We start from the raw sequence: 14341 nt of genomic DNA on the forward strand, positions 1-14341 counted from the left end.
AGCCTATTTTAGTTAGGTACTATAAACACGATTAAAGTGTGACATTTTAACTTGCATTAGCATGCCGATCCGACAAACTATTCGCCTAACCAGAGGTGCGATCCGACTATATATCCGACCAAACCGAATATATATTCAATATCACCAATTAATATATAAATATTTATAATAAAAATAAATAAATCTCATTTCATACAGCCATACAAACCTCAACACTCACTGTAGACCTATAGTCACATACAGAACTCCGTAAGGAGAAAAAACACTTTCTCACCCCTGGTCTGACAACATGATGTCAAAAATCATTCTTTAAAGAAAGTCCAACCGCTTCACTTCAACATTAATCAATCAAGAAGAAACACCCTGCCCACATCTCAGCTTTCAGATCAATAAACATCTTCACAGCCTTCATGAGTGCAATCCTGCTCCCCCTCCACACAGACCTCAGGTCTGGCTCAATTCTGTGCGGAGTCCGGAGCGAGATGTGCAGGGGTGGCGGAGTTTAGAACGGGCGCGCGGAGAGTTAATGAAGCCACACCAGTCAGCATGGCCGTCCATCTGTTTCCTTAATCCTCGTAAACATGAGCCACACTGTGATAGGGCGCTAGCCAACCCCATGGCTGTCATTTACAGACATAAGGACAGTGCTCACTGTGAATGGATGGATGGGCAGGAGGGGTTTGGGTGAGTGTTGGCCGTGACAGCTTATAGGAGATGTCCCAGTAAAGCATTGGGTCTGCAAGTAGCTGCACCGTGCTCCACTCACCTGCTAATCGGAGCAGAGAGGTGGAGCAGAACTGAGTGAGCAGAAAGGTGAGAGTGAGGTCGGCCGTGCCGTCCATCTGTCCATCAGCAGGTAAGAGGCTTGGGGCACAGAAGATGGGGCATAAGTAAAAATACATGTTCACACAGAATATCCAAATATTACGCCAACAATACACGCAAAGATGACAATCTAAAGTGGGTTTGCACAAGTGAGGTGTGTGAAATCACACCTGATTGACAGGCCTTATGAACATGGACTTGCTGTGAATCCCAGTTAAGATCCCCTCTGCTTCACTGAACTGTCCAATTCGTGCTCTCTCAATCATGCCATCACCTAAAACCTGTCAGGTTCTGCTACCTCTCACACCCCTTTTAAACCGAGAATGATGGTGCTGGTTCTCGCGCCAGAGCCCACATTTCAATTGAGGGGGCGAGCTGAACAATGACATACTGTAACTGGCTGTTACATTTGTTGTCTTTGTTTACACGTTTTTTGAGTTTTGAGAACATATTTTAACATCTAAAGTAATCTGGCTTTCCTGATTTGATTCTGATTCCAATTCATTTGGGTATATTTCATGTATAATATTCATCTAGCTTATTTTGTTCTGCTAATTAAATAAATAATTTATTTTATAGAGTATTTTAGACTCATTTAAACCAGTAATTTGTCTTTTTTAACATGAAAAGAACCGACTTACCGACGCAAGTAATTTGTTTCAGGAATCAGGAGACACTGGTTGCACTGTGTTTTTGAATAAATAAAAATAACGGGTTCATGAAAGTCATTACAACATTTGTTTGTTTTTATGTGCAGCTCATAAGGACAACTCAACAGAAACACAGTATTTGTATTGCATTACATTCAACATAGACTGCAAAACATTCACACTTGATATTGGGACTATTCAAATGAAGACTGTGATTATTCGAAAAATCTCTATATTTACTCAGTTCAAAAGCAGGTTTAAGGAGCATTACAGAACCAATTTATCCTGATTCACCTTATGCAGTGAAAAAAACGTTAAACGTTCAAGATTGGGCAGCGGCTCCAGAACCAGAACCTAGTCGGTGGGAAAACAGCACCACAGTCTGGGAGTCATGCCAGAGGGTGTGGAAGTGGCAACAACACGCACTCCATGAGGATTAAGCATCACTATTCTGCCTGTTCCAGAACAAGCCCAGCTGTCAGGGTGCAGCCAAAATCCACGACACTCATCCCAAGGGCGTTGACTGTGGAACCAGGCCTCTTGAACTAGACATGACCTGCTTTAGATGAGTAAAGATTGACTGTCAATTGGGCTCATGTGTAAAGGTTAAATCCTACGCAGAAACATTTACTGCATTGCTTTTACTGTGAAACTCTATTTGAAGACCTCTCTCTATATATATTTATTAACATTTTATACACTTCTCTTGAGTGTCAAACACCACATTCTCATTTCCTGGTCAGGCAGATTCAGAGTTGCTCTGTTACAAAAGCACATTGTGTGTGGCCTTTTACATCTGGCACAAAGAAAACTAAAGAGACGCCACAAGAGGACATTACTCTTTGGTCACACACCATCAGACTGCCTTTACCAGCACGCCACACACACAGGGGACGTTTCGTTCCAGCACTTTGACATTGAAAACCAGCCGGTGAGCAAGCATGTGTGTGTTCTCGGGTAAGACATGTCACATCCCTCCCAAGAGGTCCCCTGCAGCATGCAAACCATGGTAGAACCCTAATAAAACCCCCCAAGAGATCCTCAGATTCCCATATTCCTCTATCCCTGGGGCAGATGGGAGTCTTAATAGGCGTTAAACTCAGAGAGATAGGATTCTCTACACCGCCTTTCAAAGGCAACTTCACTAACCCCCATCACAATAAAGGAGCCAGAAAGAATGAGAGCACATGAGGGAGTGCACAATCAGGAGTGGAACGGAGATTCAATGGACTAGTAAAAAGAACAAGAGAAAGGTGTTTGACAATAAAAACAATGAAATACTGAAAAGAGATGATGGCTGAAGAAATGAATAAATAAAATCACATTTTCCCCATTTAAATTTTTTAAGGATTTCTGGATGTTTTCTCATAAATGTTTATCTAATCAAATGAATTCATAAAAAAATTGTAACCACATGTATTATTTGCCTTTCAATAGTACAGTATTTTAAAATATATATCATCAGTTATATATCAGTTGATTTAGAATTTTTTTATGAACTATTATATTAGTATTTCTAGAGTATTTCTGAAAGGCTTTTATTTTGTGTGAGGAATTTTGAGTTTGTGTGTGTTTTTAATTAAATCACAGATTTGTAGGAATAGATAACCTTTCTACACTTGCCCCATACACTACACAGTGCGTAAATGCATTTTTTTAAGGTGTCAAAAGTCAAAGTTATTTCAAGCAACAATCGACAGCATTCTACAGACTTGCATTTACCTGGAATATTCCTTTATATCAGTGCAAACTACCATCTCTTCTCTGTGTGAGACACAGAAACAAAATGATAATAGTCACACCTGGGCATAAGCCACAGATTGGCTGAGGTCTAATCTTCAGGCATGGACCGGGTTGAACTTCCTTTGAAGGCTAAGAAGATGAGGGAAATCTCCATGGCCTCAGAAAGTCTCTCTTTCAAGGCAGGAAGCACAAAGGCAGGTGGACCGCAGGAGACCTATTCACGTGGCCCTCGCACCACCGCTTCCAGACCCCTGCCGAAAGGAATCCGACATGCTACCCAGACCCCCACAGGCACCATCAGGGGGTCTGAGCTGAAGGCCCTTCACTCCTGATTTTTATAACTCTTTTAACTTTCACATATTACTTTCAAGATCCTGATGCAAGCAGTCGTTTGCCAGTCAGACTCAGAAAAGAAGATTAGAGAGCAAAAAAAGACCAACTTACAAGTCACATCCATCTATCAATCAAAATGAGGGGTTTGGGTTCTCTAGCCAGCACAACTCAAACAAACTGAGCTCCTAGATGTCTGTCATGCAGTTGGGCTTGGAATGGAGCTACTGAATAAAGCAGTTGCTGGACCCTGCCAGACACAGCAGCCTGGGGAAAGGCTTTCCGCCAAAGACACTGTTGGCTTGGCATGAGCATTGGCTGAAGGTCTGGCTCATTGTGAAATATTCAGGCATTGCGAGTTTCCTAGAAAGGAAGAGTGAAGATTGGAGCCATTACGTTGGCGTTAGCAAGAAAAAAAGATGAAAGGCTTGGTCATATGTACAGTAAAGCCCCATGAATTCCGACTGAAACATGTCGGCTCTTGGTGGTGTTGTTTGTGAGAACTGAATAAGAAGTGTGACTATGAATGGAAAGCCGAGACAGGAAACACAAACATACACTGTCAGTCACTCCTTCGCTGCCTAAAGGAGGTCTGAGCGCGCCAACCCCTCCTCCCTCTAGCCCTTCACCCCACAAACAACCCCACACACGGTGGCAGAAAAGAGTCCTATTCAGTTCTCTATTCAACCCCGGCACAAAGCCACCCCACCGAGTCATTCTTCTACGGACCCCGTCACTCTCCGCCCCTCCGACCCACCACCACCCAGCTGCCGTAAACCCGGGAGGGGTGAAGAGCCTCCCTCTCTTGTATTCTCATTCAACTATCCACTCCTCGCTTTGACTTCATTAAATTCTCTTTCTTTGCTTTCCCATCATTCACCCATCGCTTTACACACACTCAACTTTCTTTGAACGGCTTCTCTGTTCCTCTAGTTCACGTACCCTTGAAGTCAATGTTTCTGCTGCTGCTGCAAGTCCAACAAGAATTTTGCAATATCAGCTGGTCGTTATTGCATAATAAGCCCAGACGGGATGATCAGGAGGGACCCTGACGTGAAGCTGAAGAGGTTTATTTTGTAATAATGACCATTAGACAATGCTTAATTGCAAGATGATACCAAATTAATTAATAAACAAATAGACACATATTAATTTAAATATTGATTTGAGTTGAAATTAGTTATCATCTAACCTAAATTAGAATAAAGGATCTAGTCCAATATAAAGTAGAAAACAATCGGCCTATTAATCTGCAGTCAGAGTTGCTTTTTACATCGACTGGTTAGCTAAAATATTTAAACAACATTTTTTCTCTATTTTGAAGTCGACATGAAACAGAAGTTACGATAGTCTTTTCTTCCCTATAGTCACGTACATCCGAGTGAAACGGCTTCTTGAAGAAAAATGTAGGGCAGGACTTGATTTCGTCCTCGGGAATTGATTGGATTGCAGGAAGTTGGGTGTTACGGCCTATATATATATATATATAAAGTTTGCCAAAATAGTTTTAACTACAGTGAACTATCCTGGTATAAAAAGACATGCAGCAAAATGATATGGCAGACATGAAAGTAGCATGGTATGTTGCATGATCAACAGTGAAATGTATAATTAAATGGTCATTATTATACATAAATATATGACTGCTGAACGCAACAACGGACCAATTAGAATCAACTACAGAGACCCGTGTAATAAATAAATAAATAATCTTTTTAACCTGGTCTCTTCTTCCTTCCTCTCCCACACTCATTCTCTCTCCTGTTTGTTCCAGATTTATGGTGGCGTACATGCACAGTATTGGCAAAGCATTAAAAATGTCCACCATTAATACAGAGAGCTCCAGGCATCGATAAGAACCTTAATAAAAACATCTCCACTCAACGATCTGCTCATCAAACGCCCCTCTCTGTCGCTGTCCCTCACTCTTCCTCCTCCTCTCGCCCCATCGTTGTCTTCTTCTCTCAGACTGTACCAAGGACTTAATGATGCCTGAATGCCAATGCTTCTGACTCTTGACTTTTCAATCTCACTCTCTTTTTTTTAATAAAGTCTATTTAAAAGGCAATCCCTGGGCACCATCTATCTCAATACATCTCTCTAAGATATATTTCTCTGGCTTCCCCTCTATCTCTCCCATTCTTAAGCATTAGATGGATACGGCTGCACATTCTGAAACGGTCTGATCTTCATGCTTCACACACTCTTTCCCACATAAACATATGGGTCATTTTGTGTCCTAGAAACAGAAAAATCAGGTACCTGAGAATTCTGGGACTGAAAACGTCTTTTTTATCATTTATCTGTACAGTAAAGGGTGTATGCATCAGATAGAAGTGTTTGGCTGGTGAATAGCATCTCCTTTTTAATGCTCTGTGAAGTATAAAATATGGATGCACTGGCGTGCATGTACACCACCATAAATTTGCACCATAATTATGATTAAAAAAATACAGTAAAAAATGGGCTGCACGATTTGGGGAAAATGTCATATTGCGATTATTGAGGTCAATAATGCGATATGCGATATAATAAACAAATGTGTCAACTTGCTTGGTTCTAAAGCAAAATGCACACACAGATTAGTGATAATTCTGAAATGTGTTTTTCTCAACTCAAACTACCAACAACAACTAAATGATTGACAACACCTATAATGATCAATAAGCCATTGATGTCTGGATAAAAAATAATTTAATTTTAATTTAAGTGAACTTCAAACAATCCTCGCATAAACCCATAATAAATGATATGTTTACCTGTGCTCTTCCTGTCTAACAGGTAGGACATATACAGAAATTGAATAAAGTTATCAAACAGTCTGCGCTGCATAAATTATAAATGATATGGACTAAAATCCTATTTAAAGCTACACAAGTTATTTGGTCAAGAGCAGTGAGTGTTTTTCTCGTTTCCCTTTGTTCTTTGATTAACTTTACTGACAGAAAGCAAGAGTTGCTGACAGAGACGCGGATCTCACACGCGCCTTATTCTCTCACAACTTTTACGACCATCATAAGACTGCTCTTATGTTATGAAGACACTCGACAAATGATATTTTGGCATAATTGTGCTTGTGTGTGTTATTGTTCGTTCACTTCAAGCGGAAAGAGAACTGTATTCTGGCGCGCGGTCTGTGCATGCGCATGATACTGGCGCGCGTCTTTCAGTCAGGACATTCACAGGCAGCGCGCTCTTTTGACTTGTCTCGCTGAATGGTTTAAGAATAAGAGCGGGATCATGTAACACTAGCCAAAGGATGACAAAAAATAACAGATGCTGCGTTAACAGCCCTAATTTGTTTATTTCATATAAAATCGCAGTATTTTGCGTCATATAATCGCATAGGCTTGACATCGCGATTACGATTGCGATATGATTAATCGTGCAGCAACAGTAAAAATGTAAAATTGTGAAAAATAAACAATTTGAAAAAGTTTTCTATTTTCATATATTTTAAAATGCAATTTATCCGTGTAATGGCAAAGCTGAGTGGTTATTACTTGGTCTTCAGTGTATAATATATATATATATATATTATATATATATATAATGAAAATGTCCCTGACACTTAAAAGATGCAGTGAGTTTAAAGGTACATTATATCATTTCGGGAGTAAAAGCCAAGAATTTTTGGAAAGGTGTGAAAGAAATGATCCTTGATGTTAACATTCCAATGTCACCTTCACTTTTTTATTTCCTTAATATCCTAAGGTGATCAAGTAAAAAAAGAAAGAGTATATATTCATGATTATATGTATTCTTCTAGCAAAACGGCTTATTTCTTTAAATTTGGAAAAGTATTTGTACATCAAGTATAGGATGTTGGCTAAAAGAAATGGTAACAAATATGTCAATGGAAAAGATAACTTATATTTTAAGGGATAAATATAGAGTTTTTGATGGAGTTTGGGGACCATTCAGATCATTCTTAAAATGTGGTTAAGTTGGAAAGGTGTTAATAGAAGACTAAGAAAAGAGGTGGTATTGAATATCAATGTAAAATACTGAGAAGCTTTTTTGTTGTTGTTGTTGTTGTTGTTTTTTGTTCTGTTACATGGTAATGTACTATGTACATGTGTATAGTTAAAATGTAATAAAATAATAATATAATAATAATAAGTACTGACTGATACAGATATGTTGAAAATCATCTGACAGTTCAGGATGTAATCAAGTCAGGCAATAATACTAACAACTCAACAAGTGTCTGTCCCGACACACTCACGCCTGCATGCACAGACGACACATGTCCAATACTACTTAAGGATTCGATTGCATCATAAACAGATCACAGACACAACCATAGACTGCTTTAAAATATTAAAGAGGGCCACTTTACAGTGATGAATAATACAGTATGGGGGGTGAGTTGAAAACCAGCGATCTCCTCCAATGCCTTCTCCTCACCCCTCTCTCTGCCTCCCACAGTGGCCATAAAGCTAATGCACACCACAAGACTGGCGGTTCAGATCTCCGCCAGACCTCGCACAAATCCATGCATTCTTTCCTTCGCATTTCCCTTCCTCTAAACCTAATTGCAAGGCTTACTGGTTCTCTTAAGTTCTCGCTCCTTTCTGCCTTTTGTAGATTTTGCATTGAAAACTGAATTTTGCTATGTGTATCTTACATTACACAGCAAGCAAACTCAACCACAGATGACCTGTTCACAGAGATAACCAATTATCCCCCCACGCCCTGGACTACCAGCGGAGAATTCCGGCAGCCTTGACTGGGAGGATCCGACATGTTATGCTCTCCAAACATGATGGGCATGCAAGAGCACACCTCCCTCCTCCATCTTGACCTTAGGCACTTCAGCTTGACCTATCCCCGCCCACTTTTCAACCAGCAGTGCTGGCCACTGGGCCTAAACTTAATCCTATTGAGTTCAGAGCAGTCTTGAGTGTGTTATCTTCTCCAACTCCCAAAACACGCGCACGCAAATCCAGACAGTGCGACTCCATTACTTACACAACAGTACACGTCTCCCGTCTCGATCCAGCTCAAGCGTGTATACAGGAATGTTCTGCCAAACAAACACACTTGTATGCATACACACACACACACACAAACAGGGAGGAGAAAAGCTGATGGGGCAAAGGAGACAGAAATGGGTTCCTGGCAGTCTGGGTAATTAATGTGTATGTCAACACTAAGAGAGCTGTACCATACAGGAAATCTGAGCTCAGCACATCCACAATACAGACAGACAGGAGGGGGGAAAGGCAGAATACAGGAATGGACAGAATGAGAGAGAAGATAAACGTTATCCATCTTGACTCTGATGTTTTATGGATGATATGAAATATGGCATCTCCTCAACGAGAGTCGGGCTTCTGCAAACGGTTGATGTATGCAATGAGTTTCTCGCATACTGTATAGGGGAGACCGGGACAAATTGTCACACTTTTATATGACTGTGAATATTTCTGGGTTTATCTAGTTCTTTTCTGTCTCTTGATTACACAAAAAAGCAACTGAACATTTACACTGTTATTGTTTAGGACAAAAGACGCAGATCACTGAACACACATCCAGCAGGACATGTTGTCTCACTACAGTATTATGTGTCACAACACTCTATTGTAAAATTTTAACAGGAAATCAATTATAAAACACAATTCAATTCATAAAACAGCAAAACTCTAGAAGCTGATGTGCAAAAACACCAATGGAAATTTTTATCTATGTATAACATTAAAAAACATGCGTGACAACTTGCCCAAATAAATATCCTCAGAACAGTTTTCAGCTTTTCAGATCAAATTCAAACCCTTATAGTTATTTTTAGACTTATTCCCTGTGAGACAACTATCCCCGGTTTCATTCCTATTAAAACCACCAGGACGAAATAGGCATGTTTTCTTTCTACCACGGACTCTTCTACAGGTAGTTCATTAAGGGGAAGGACACTTAAACTACAGTACACATCCATCTCCACATCTTAAGTTAAGTCAAACCTGTCCTTTTTCTTTCCGATTTCTAACTCCCATTGGAAAACCAATCAGCTAAACGCTTTGAATGTGCAATTCCATGTCAATCTGATTACATATGTGGCCAGAGCGCAGAGAGGGAGAGAGATTTCTTTGACGCTTCATTGCTTCCCATCACTTCTAAGGTCAGACAGAAGGCAAGCTAGCCTTCATGCAGAAACAATAACACATCACAACATGATCTACTCCTGAATATTTCTCCTTTGTATGATATGTATGTATTACATCCATAACTTGTCAAAGATGTCAGCAAATGGTTTGGTTATTTTTATTATTCATTTTCAGAATGAGTTTTAGAGGGATGTGGAACTTGCTGCACAATCATTGCTGCCAAATCCACTTTGTTTCCTCCAAATTCTTCTATACAAAGTCCGTAAGCAGTAGTGGGCATCTTAGGCCTTGCATATTACATCAGTGATTACAACGAAATTAAGCTACTTTTGACAATTTATTACTCAATACAAAATTAAGCTTTAAAAACATCTTCAGGGAAATGACTACCACCACTTAATCAAGAGTATGTGCTAAACATAACCATAAACTACATCAAACCCAAAAAGTTAAATAAAAGAGAGGGACAGATTTTAAAGCAGCACACTTAAATTCAGAACTGACTATCTCTGCTTTCCCTCAGATGTTGTTTCCTTTTTTGTACAAGGTTTATTATTTTTTCTGTCTTTCAGGAGCCAGGAAGGCATTGAGCTAAACCTTAATTACTCCATGAACACCAGGGGTTCTGCTTTTTATCCGCTACTTGGAAGCTCAGCATGGCAAGCAGAAAGAGAGGAGATCAACAGAATATTCCTCTCTGAAGGGAGAGAGAGAGAGAGAGAGAGAGAGAGAGAGAGAGATGAGTGCACATGCAGCAGTCACATCCCTTCATCTGGTTCTTAGTTACCTATCACATGCTCGATAGATGGATGGATAGACCACTGCACATGTTTTAATATTTAAATTGAACAGTGCCACCTGTTATAATTAAGATATAATGTGTGGATAGATTTAGTAATGTGGAACAACACAAGCAATTGTTCAATGCATGTTTCTCCATAATTCCTCTATTAATGATTTAGCAAGGTAGCAGTTAGTTTTAACCAATAAAAAGTGTAGCCTAATAGGCCAATGTAGCTTTCTTTTAAACGACCCATGAATCATCTGATTATATAAAAGAAAATCAAAAGGCATCCCTAATACTTGATAGTCGTCAAATGTTGGGAAATACAAATCCTGCTTGACGACCTCACTATCACTAAACTTATCTGTGTTTTGGGTGTGTACGTATGTAGCCTATGAATGCCTGCTTAGAAAACACACTCCTGCGCTACCGTATGTTTAAAGACTGAATGTATAATGAAGTGTTTAGTACAATTTCTTAAACTGAAAAAATGCTCGTACCTGCATGGATCACAAAGGTTGCGCAGAGTACAACTAAACCGAGAAAGGGAGCGGGAGGCTGGTCGCGGTGTATCCACGCTGAGAGCATCTTCACCCGGTCACGCTACTGCCAAATTCCCCCCAGGTGCTCTCGCTCCAGTCGGCTGAAGTTTAGCTGAATCCTTACTTCAAACAGTGTGAAATGTGGAGGCGGGTTCCTCCTCAAACTTCACAAACTTACAAAAAAAAAAAGACTGCACTGTGGTTTGCACAGTCTGCTCCAGAACTTTCCCCAAATAAGGACGCGATAAAATTGGAATTACAGTTAAACAAAATGTTCAATTAGGCACACTGCACTGCAGTCCTTGTCCGTAGAAAAAAAAACAAGATAGCAGCCAACCTGCGTAAAGTTCATCTCATTCACAACTCCACTGAACCAGCCAACGCGTTTTCTCTTGAACTCTATGAAAACAACCGAATCTTCCGCGAACGAATCGAAAACAAAAGTACTTGACAGCTTTATTCCTGCTGGGACGAGAAGGAAAAGTTGTCCGTAAGCGTTGAATATAATGCCATAGTTGTGAGATCTCCGCTGTTATCTGTGGAGCGCCATAGTCCTGACGCTGCCGCTCGTCTGTGTCTCGAGTACTGAGTGTAAACACACGGACGCGGGTATGAAGCGCGAGCCTCCAGACTCTCATCTCCCATCAGCCAATCATCAACATCAACCTTCCCACACTGAGCGCTGGCGAACACAGCCAAGAATTGAGATGTGAATGGAAACACGAAAAGCCCGGAGACGGACTCCGGGATTCACGAAGACAAAAAATATTTAATATATTAACAACAATGTTGTTAATATATAACTAAATGTTTATTACGACATGTAAATGTTGTTACAAAATTTATAAAACACACACGCATAGGCCTACATAATACGTATACTATTATATTTTATTGATAGAATTACAATAGTTTTATTCATAGCCATTTTCATTGTTTCTTAATCAAGGTGAGCTGCATTACTTTGCCAGTACTAGTAGGCTAGTATTGTTGTTGTTAAAATGTACTACATTTTAAACATAACAAAAGAAAATTGGTTAAGTTATGTATTATAGCCTAGCCAGGGGCGTAGCACAAGATCCCGGGCCCTATGTATAGGCAGTCCTGATGGCCCCCACGTTCCAAATAAAATATATTCCAGACTTTTCAAGGGCCCTCTCTCCCCTTGGGGCCCTGGTAATCAGTACTGGTTTTACCCCCAGTCCGACGCCCCTGAGCCTAGCCATGATATTCAATTTTGGCCTTTACCATGTAATTGGCTGTCTCTAATTCTGATCTTCTATGATTATAATTAGGCTAATTAAGGGTGGTTTGATAATGAAGGATGGTTAGAAAGTAGGCTATTAATGATAGATTCAGTAATAGTGTTAGTAACACAATTACAATTCACAGTCATGCATGCCTCCCAGCATTTTTCAATCAGGTTCAATCAGTGCATGCATTCATGAAAGTGTTTTCAAGTAAACCACAAGAGGGCGACAGATTTTATATGTGCTTTTGAGTCATTTCAGATGCTGAATACAGACTAATTGTCCAGCTTGTCCATTTGGTTTCACTGCTACAATGCTACCCTTCAGAACACTGCAGTCAGATCTCTCTGGTTTTGGTTGTGTAAGCAGGGGCTAAAATCTAAACAGGTTATTCAAACGGCCATCCACTTACCTAAGGAAGCGGAATCTTTTGAAAAATTGTAATTGTAATGCAGATAGAGGAAGACCATCTATTAGAGTCTGGGAAGAGTGGCTGACCTGCAGTATTGCTAAAAGCAGACATGGGAAAATGCTCTGTAAACAACTATTTTATGTTTATAATTTATATTTATTGAGAATTTAGACCTGATCTTAAATTGAAAAAAATTCTGACATGGGTTTCATGGGTGCACATGCAGCACTACTTTTACTTTGTCTCACCATATATCAGGTTAAATTCGTGTATATACACTTTATTTACACCTGCTTAAGTGGCTAAAAAATAAATATTATCCTGTGAAGACATCCTGTGAAGACACGTTAAAAATGGTTGTTAGGAAAAAAAAGTCTGATTAAAAGTGTCAGACGATGTTCTTGTTAAAATGACATGTGTCTGGCAGTCTTTTATACAAACCTGACTTTGAAAGCTTATAATTCCAGCAGACCAGTGATGATTCCCCTTAACTCTCCCTCTTTAGTTTCATGGAACATGGATGTATTCCAGAATTCACAGTTTTACCTGGTCATAAAATACAAAACAAAAAAAAAGGATTTTACAAGCACCAAAAGAGTGAATGATTGACATTACTGTTTAAGAATCATTTAATAATGATAAAAGATTTGTGAGCATGGACCTAGAATTACTTTTCTGCTTCTTTAATTCAGTCCATAAGACGTTATAGCTGAGAAAACTGTCATAACGATTTGATACTCTGCAAGTGTCATCGGCTCAGATAAGTTCAGAGCTTACTAATGGAACACGGTTTGCTTTCATTACCTCACATGCATATCTCAAACGCATCTTCAGTTACTGGGCAGATGGTAATTGTGATAAGATTTGCAGTGCTTCAGACTGAATAACGTTGAGATTAATTGGAAATGTAACTCATGATGAGCCGTGTAACAGTGAGGTGAGAGAAGATAAGGAGTGTGAGGGACATAAAGAGAGATAGAGAGTGACGGAACGGTGGGGGTAAAGAGGGTGAATAATGGAAAATGATGCTGTTTATTGAAGAGAGACAATGAGAACATCACGCACATGCTATTATTGTCATTATAAGAAAGATGCTCAAATAAATGTCTAGCTGCTAACATTAAATTAGCTTTGTCTTTCAAAATTTGAAAAGCACTTGTCCCTTAAATTCATAAGGGTAAGCCCTAAAAATAGTCTGTAAGTAATGGAGTGGGATAACAGAAAATTATTTTCAGGAATTATCGAGCTGACCCAAACCACAGACTAATTATCCCTGCTGTGCCGGAAAGGAAGTCATGCCATAGATTTCAAGAAAGATATGTTTTCTTCTTCTGATCATACTAAGCTTTATTAGTATGGTAGCCTCCATGTTCTCATGTAACACTATGTGTTACATTACAACTATGGGCTGTATGTATGAATGTATATGTAATATCCATAAAGAAATGTAATATTCAAACCATTTAATACTGATACTTGAACACACACACACACACATACATATATATTTATATATATTCTCTATACTTTCTTTGGGAAAATGTTTATTTTCACCTCAGTGTTTGTGTGTGCAGGTCATGTTTTGCTAACTTTGTGGGCAACATACATCCTGAAAAACCTGAAATCATTTACATTCTGGGAACCTTTCCACATAAAGGGCATAATGCTTTAATTAAAAAATAAAAATGCAAATATGGG

At 39.4% G+C, this 14341-nt stretch overlaps 1 protein-coding gene across 3 annotated transcripts in view; it reads right to left on the bottom strand.

Moving 5' to 3' along the window:
- unc5b (unc-5 netrin receptor B) overlaps positions 1-11120 on the bottom strand; it is a 97009-nt gene extending 85889 nt beyond the window's left edge. For all 3 annotated transcript variants that reach the window (XM_056242871.1, XM_056242870.1, XM_056242869.1), the window contains exon 1: positions 10940-11120. In XM_056242871.1, coding sequence (XP_056098846.1) covers positions 10940-11027 — 88 coding nt within the window. In that variant the 5' untranslated portion in view covers positions 11028-11120. The remainder of the gene's footprint in view (positions 1-10939) is intronic.
- Between the last annotated feature and the right edge of the window lie 3221 nt (positions 11121-14341).

This window comes from Rhinichthys klamathensis, unplaced genomic scaffold (genome assembly GCF_029890125.1).
Source record: "Rhinichthys klamathensis goyatoka isolate OS25496 unplaced genomic scaffold, OSU_Roscu_1.1 h1tg000764l_1, whole genome shotgun sequence".
Lineage (NCBI taxonomy): Eukaryota > Metazoa > Chordata > Actinopteri > Cypriniformes > Leuciscidae > Rhinichthys > Rhinichthys klamathensis.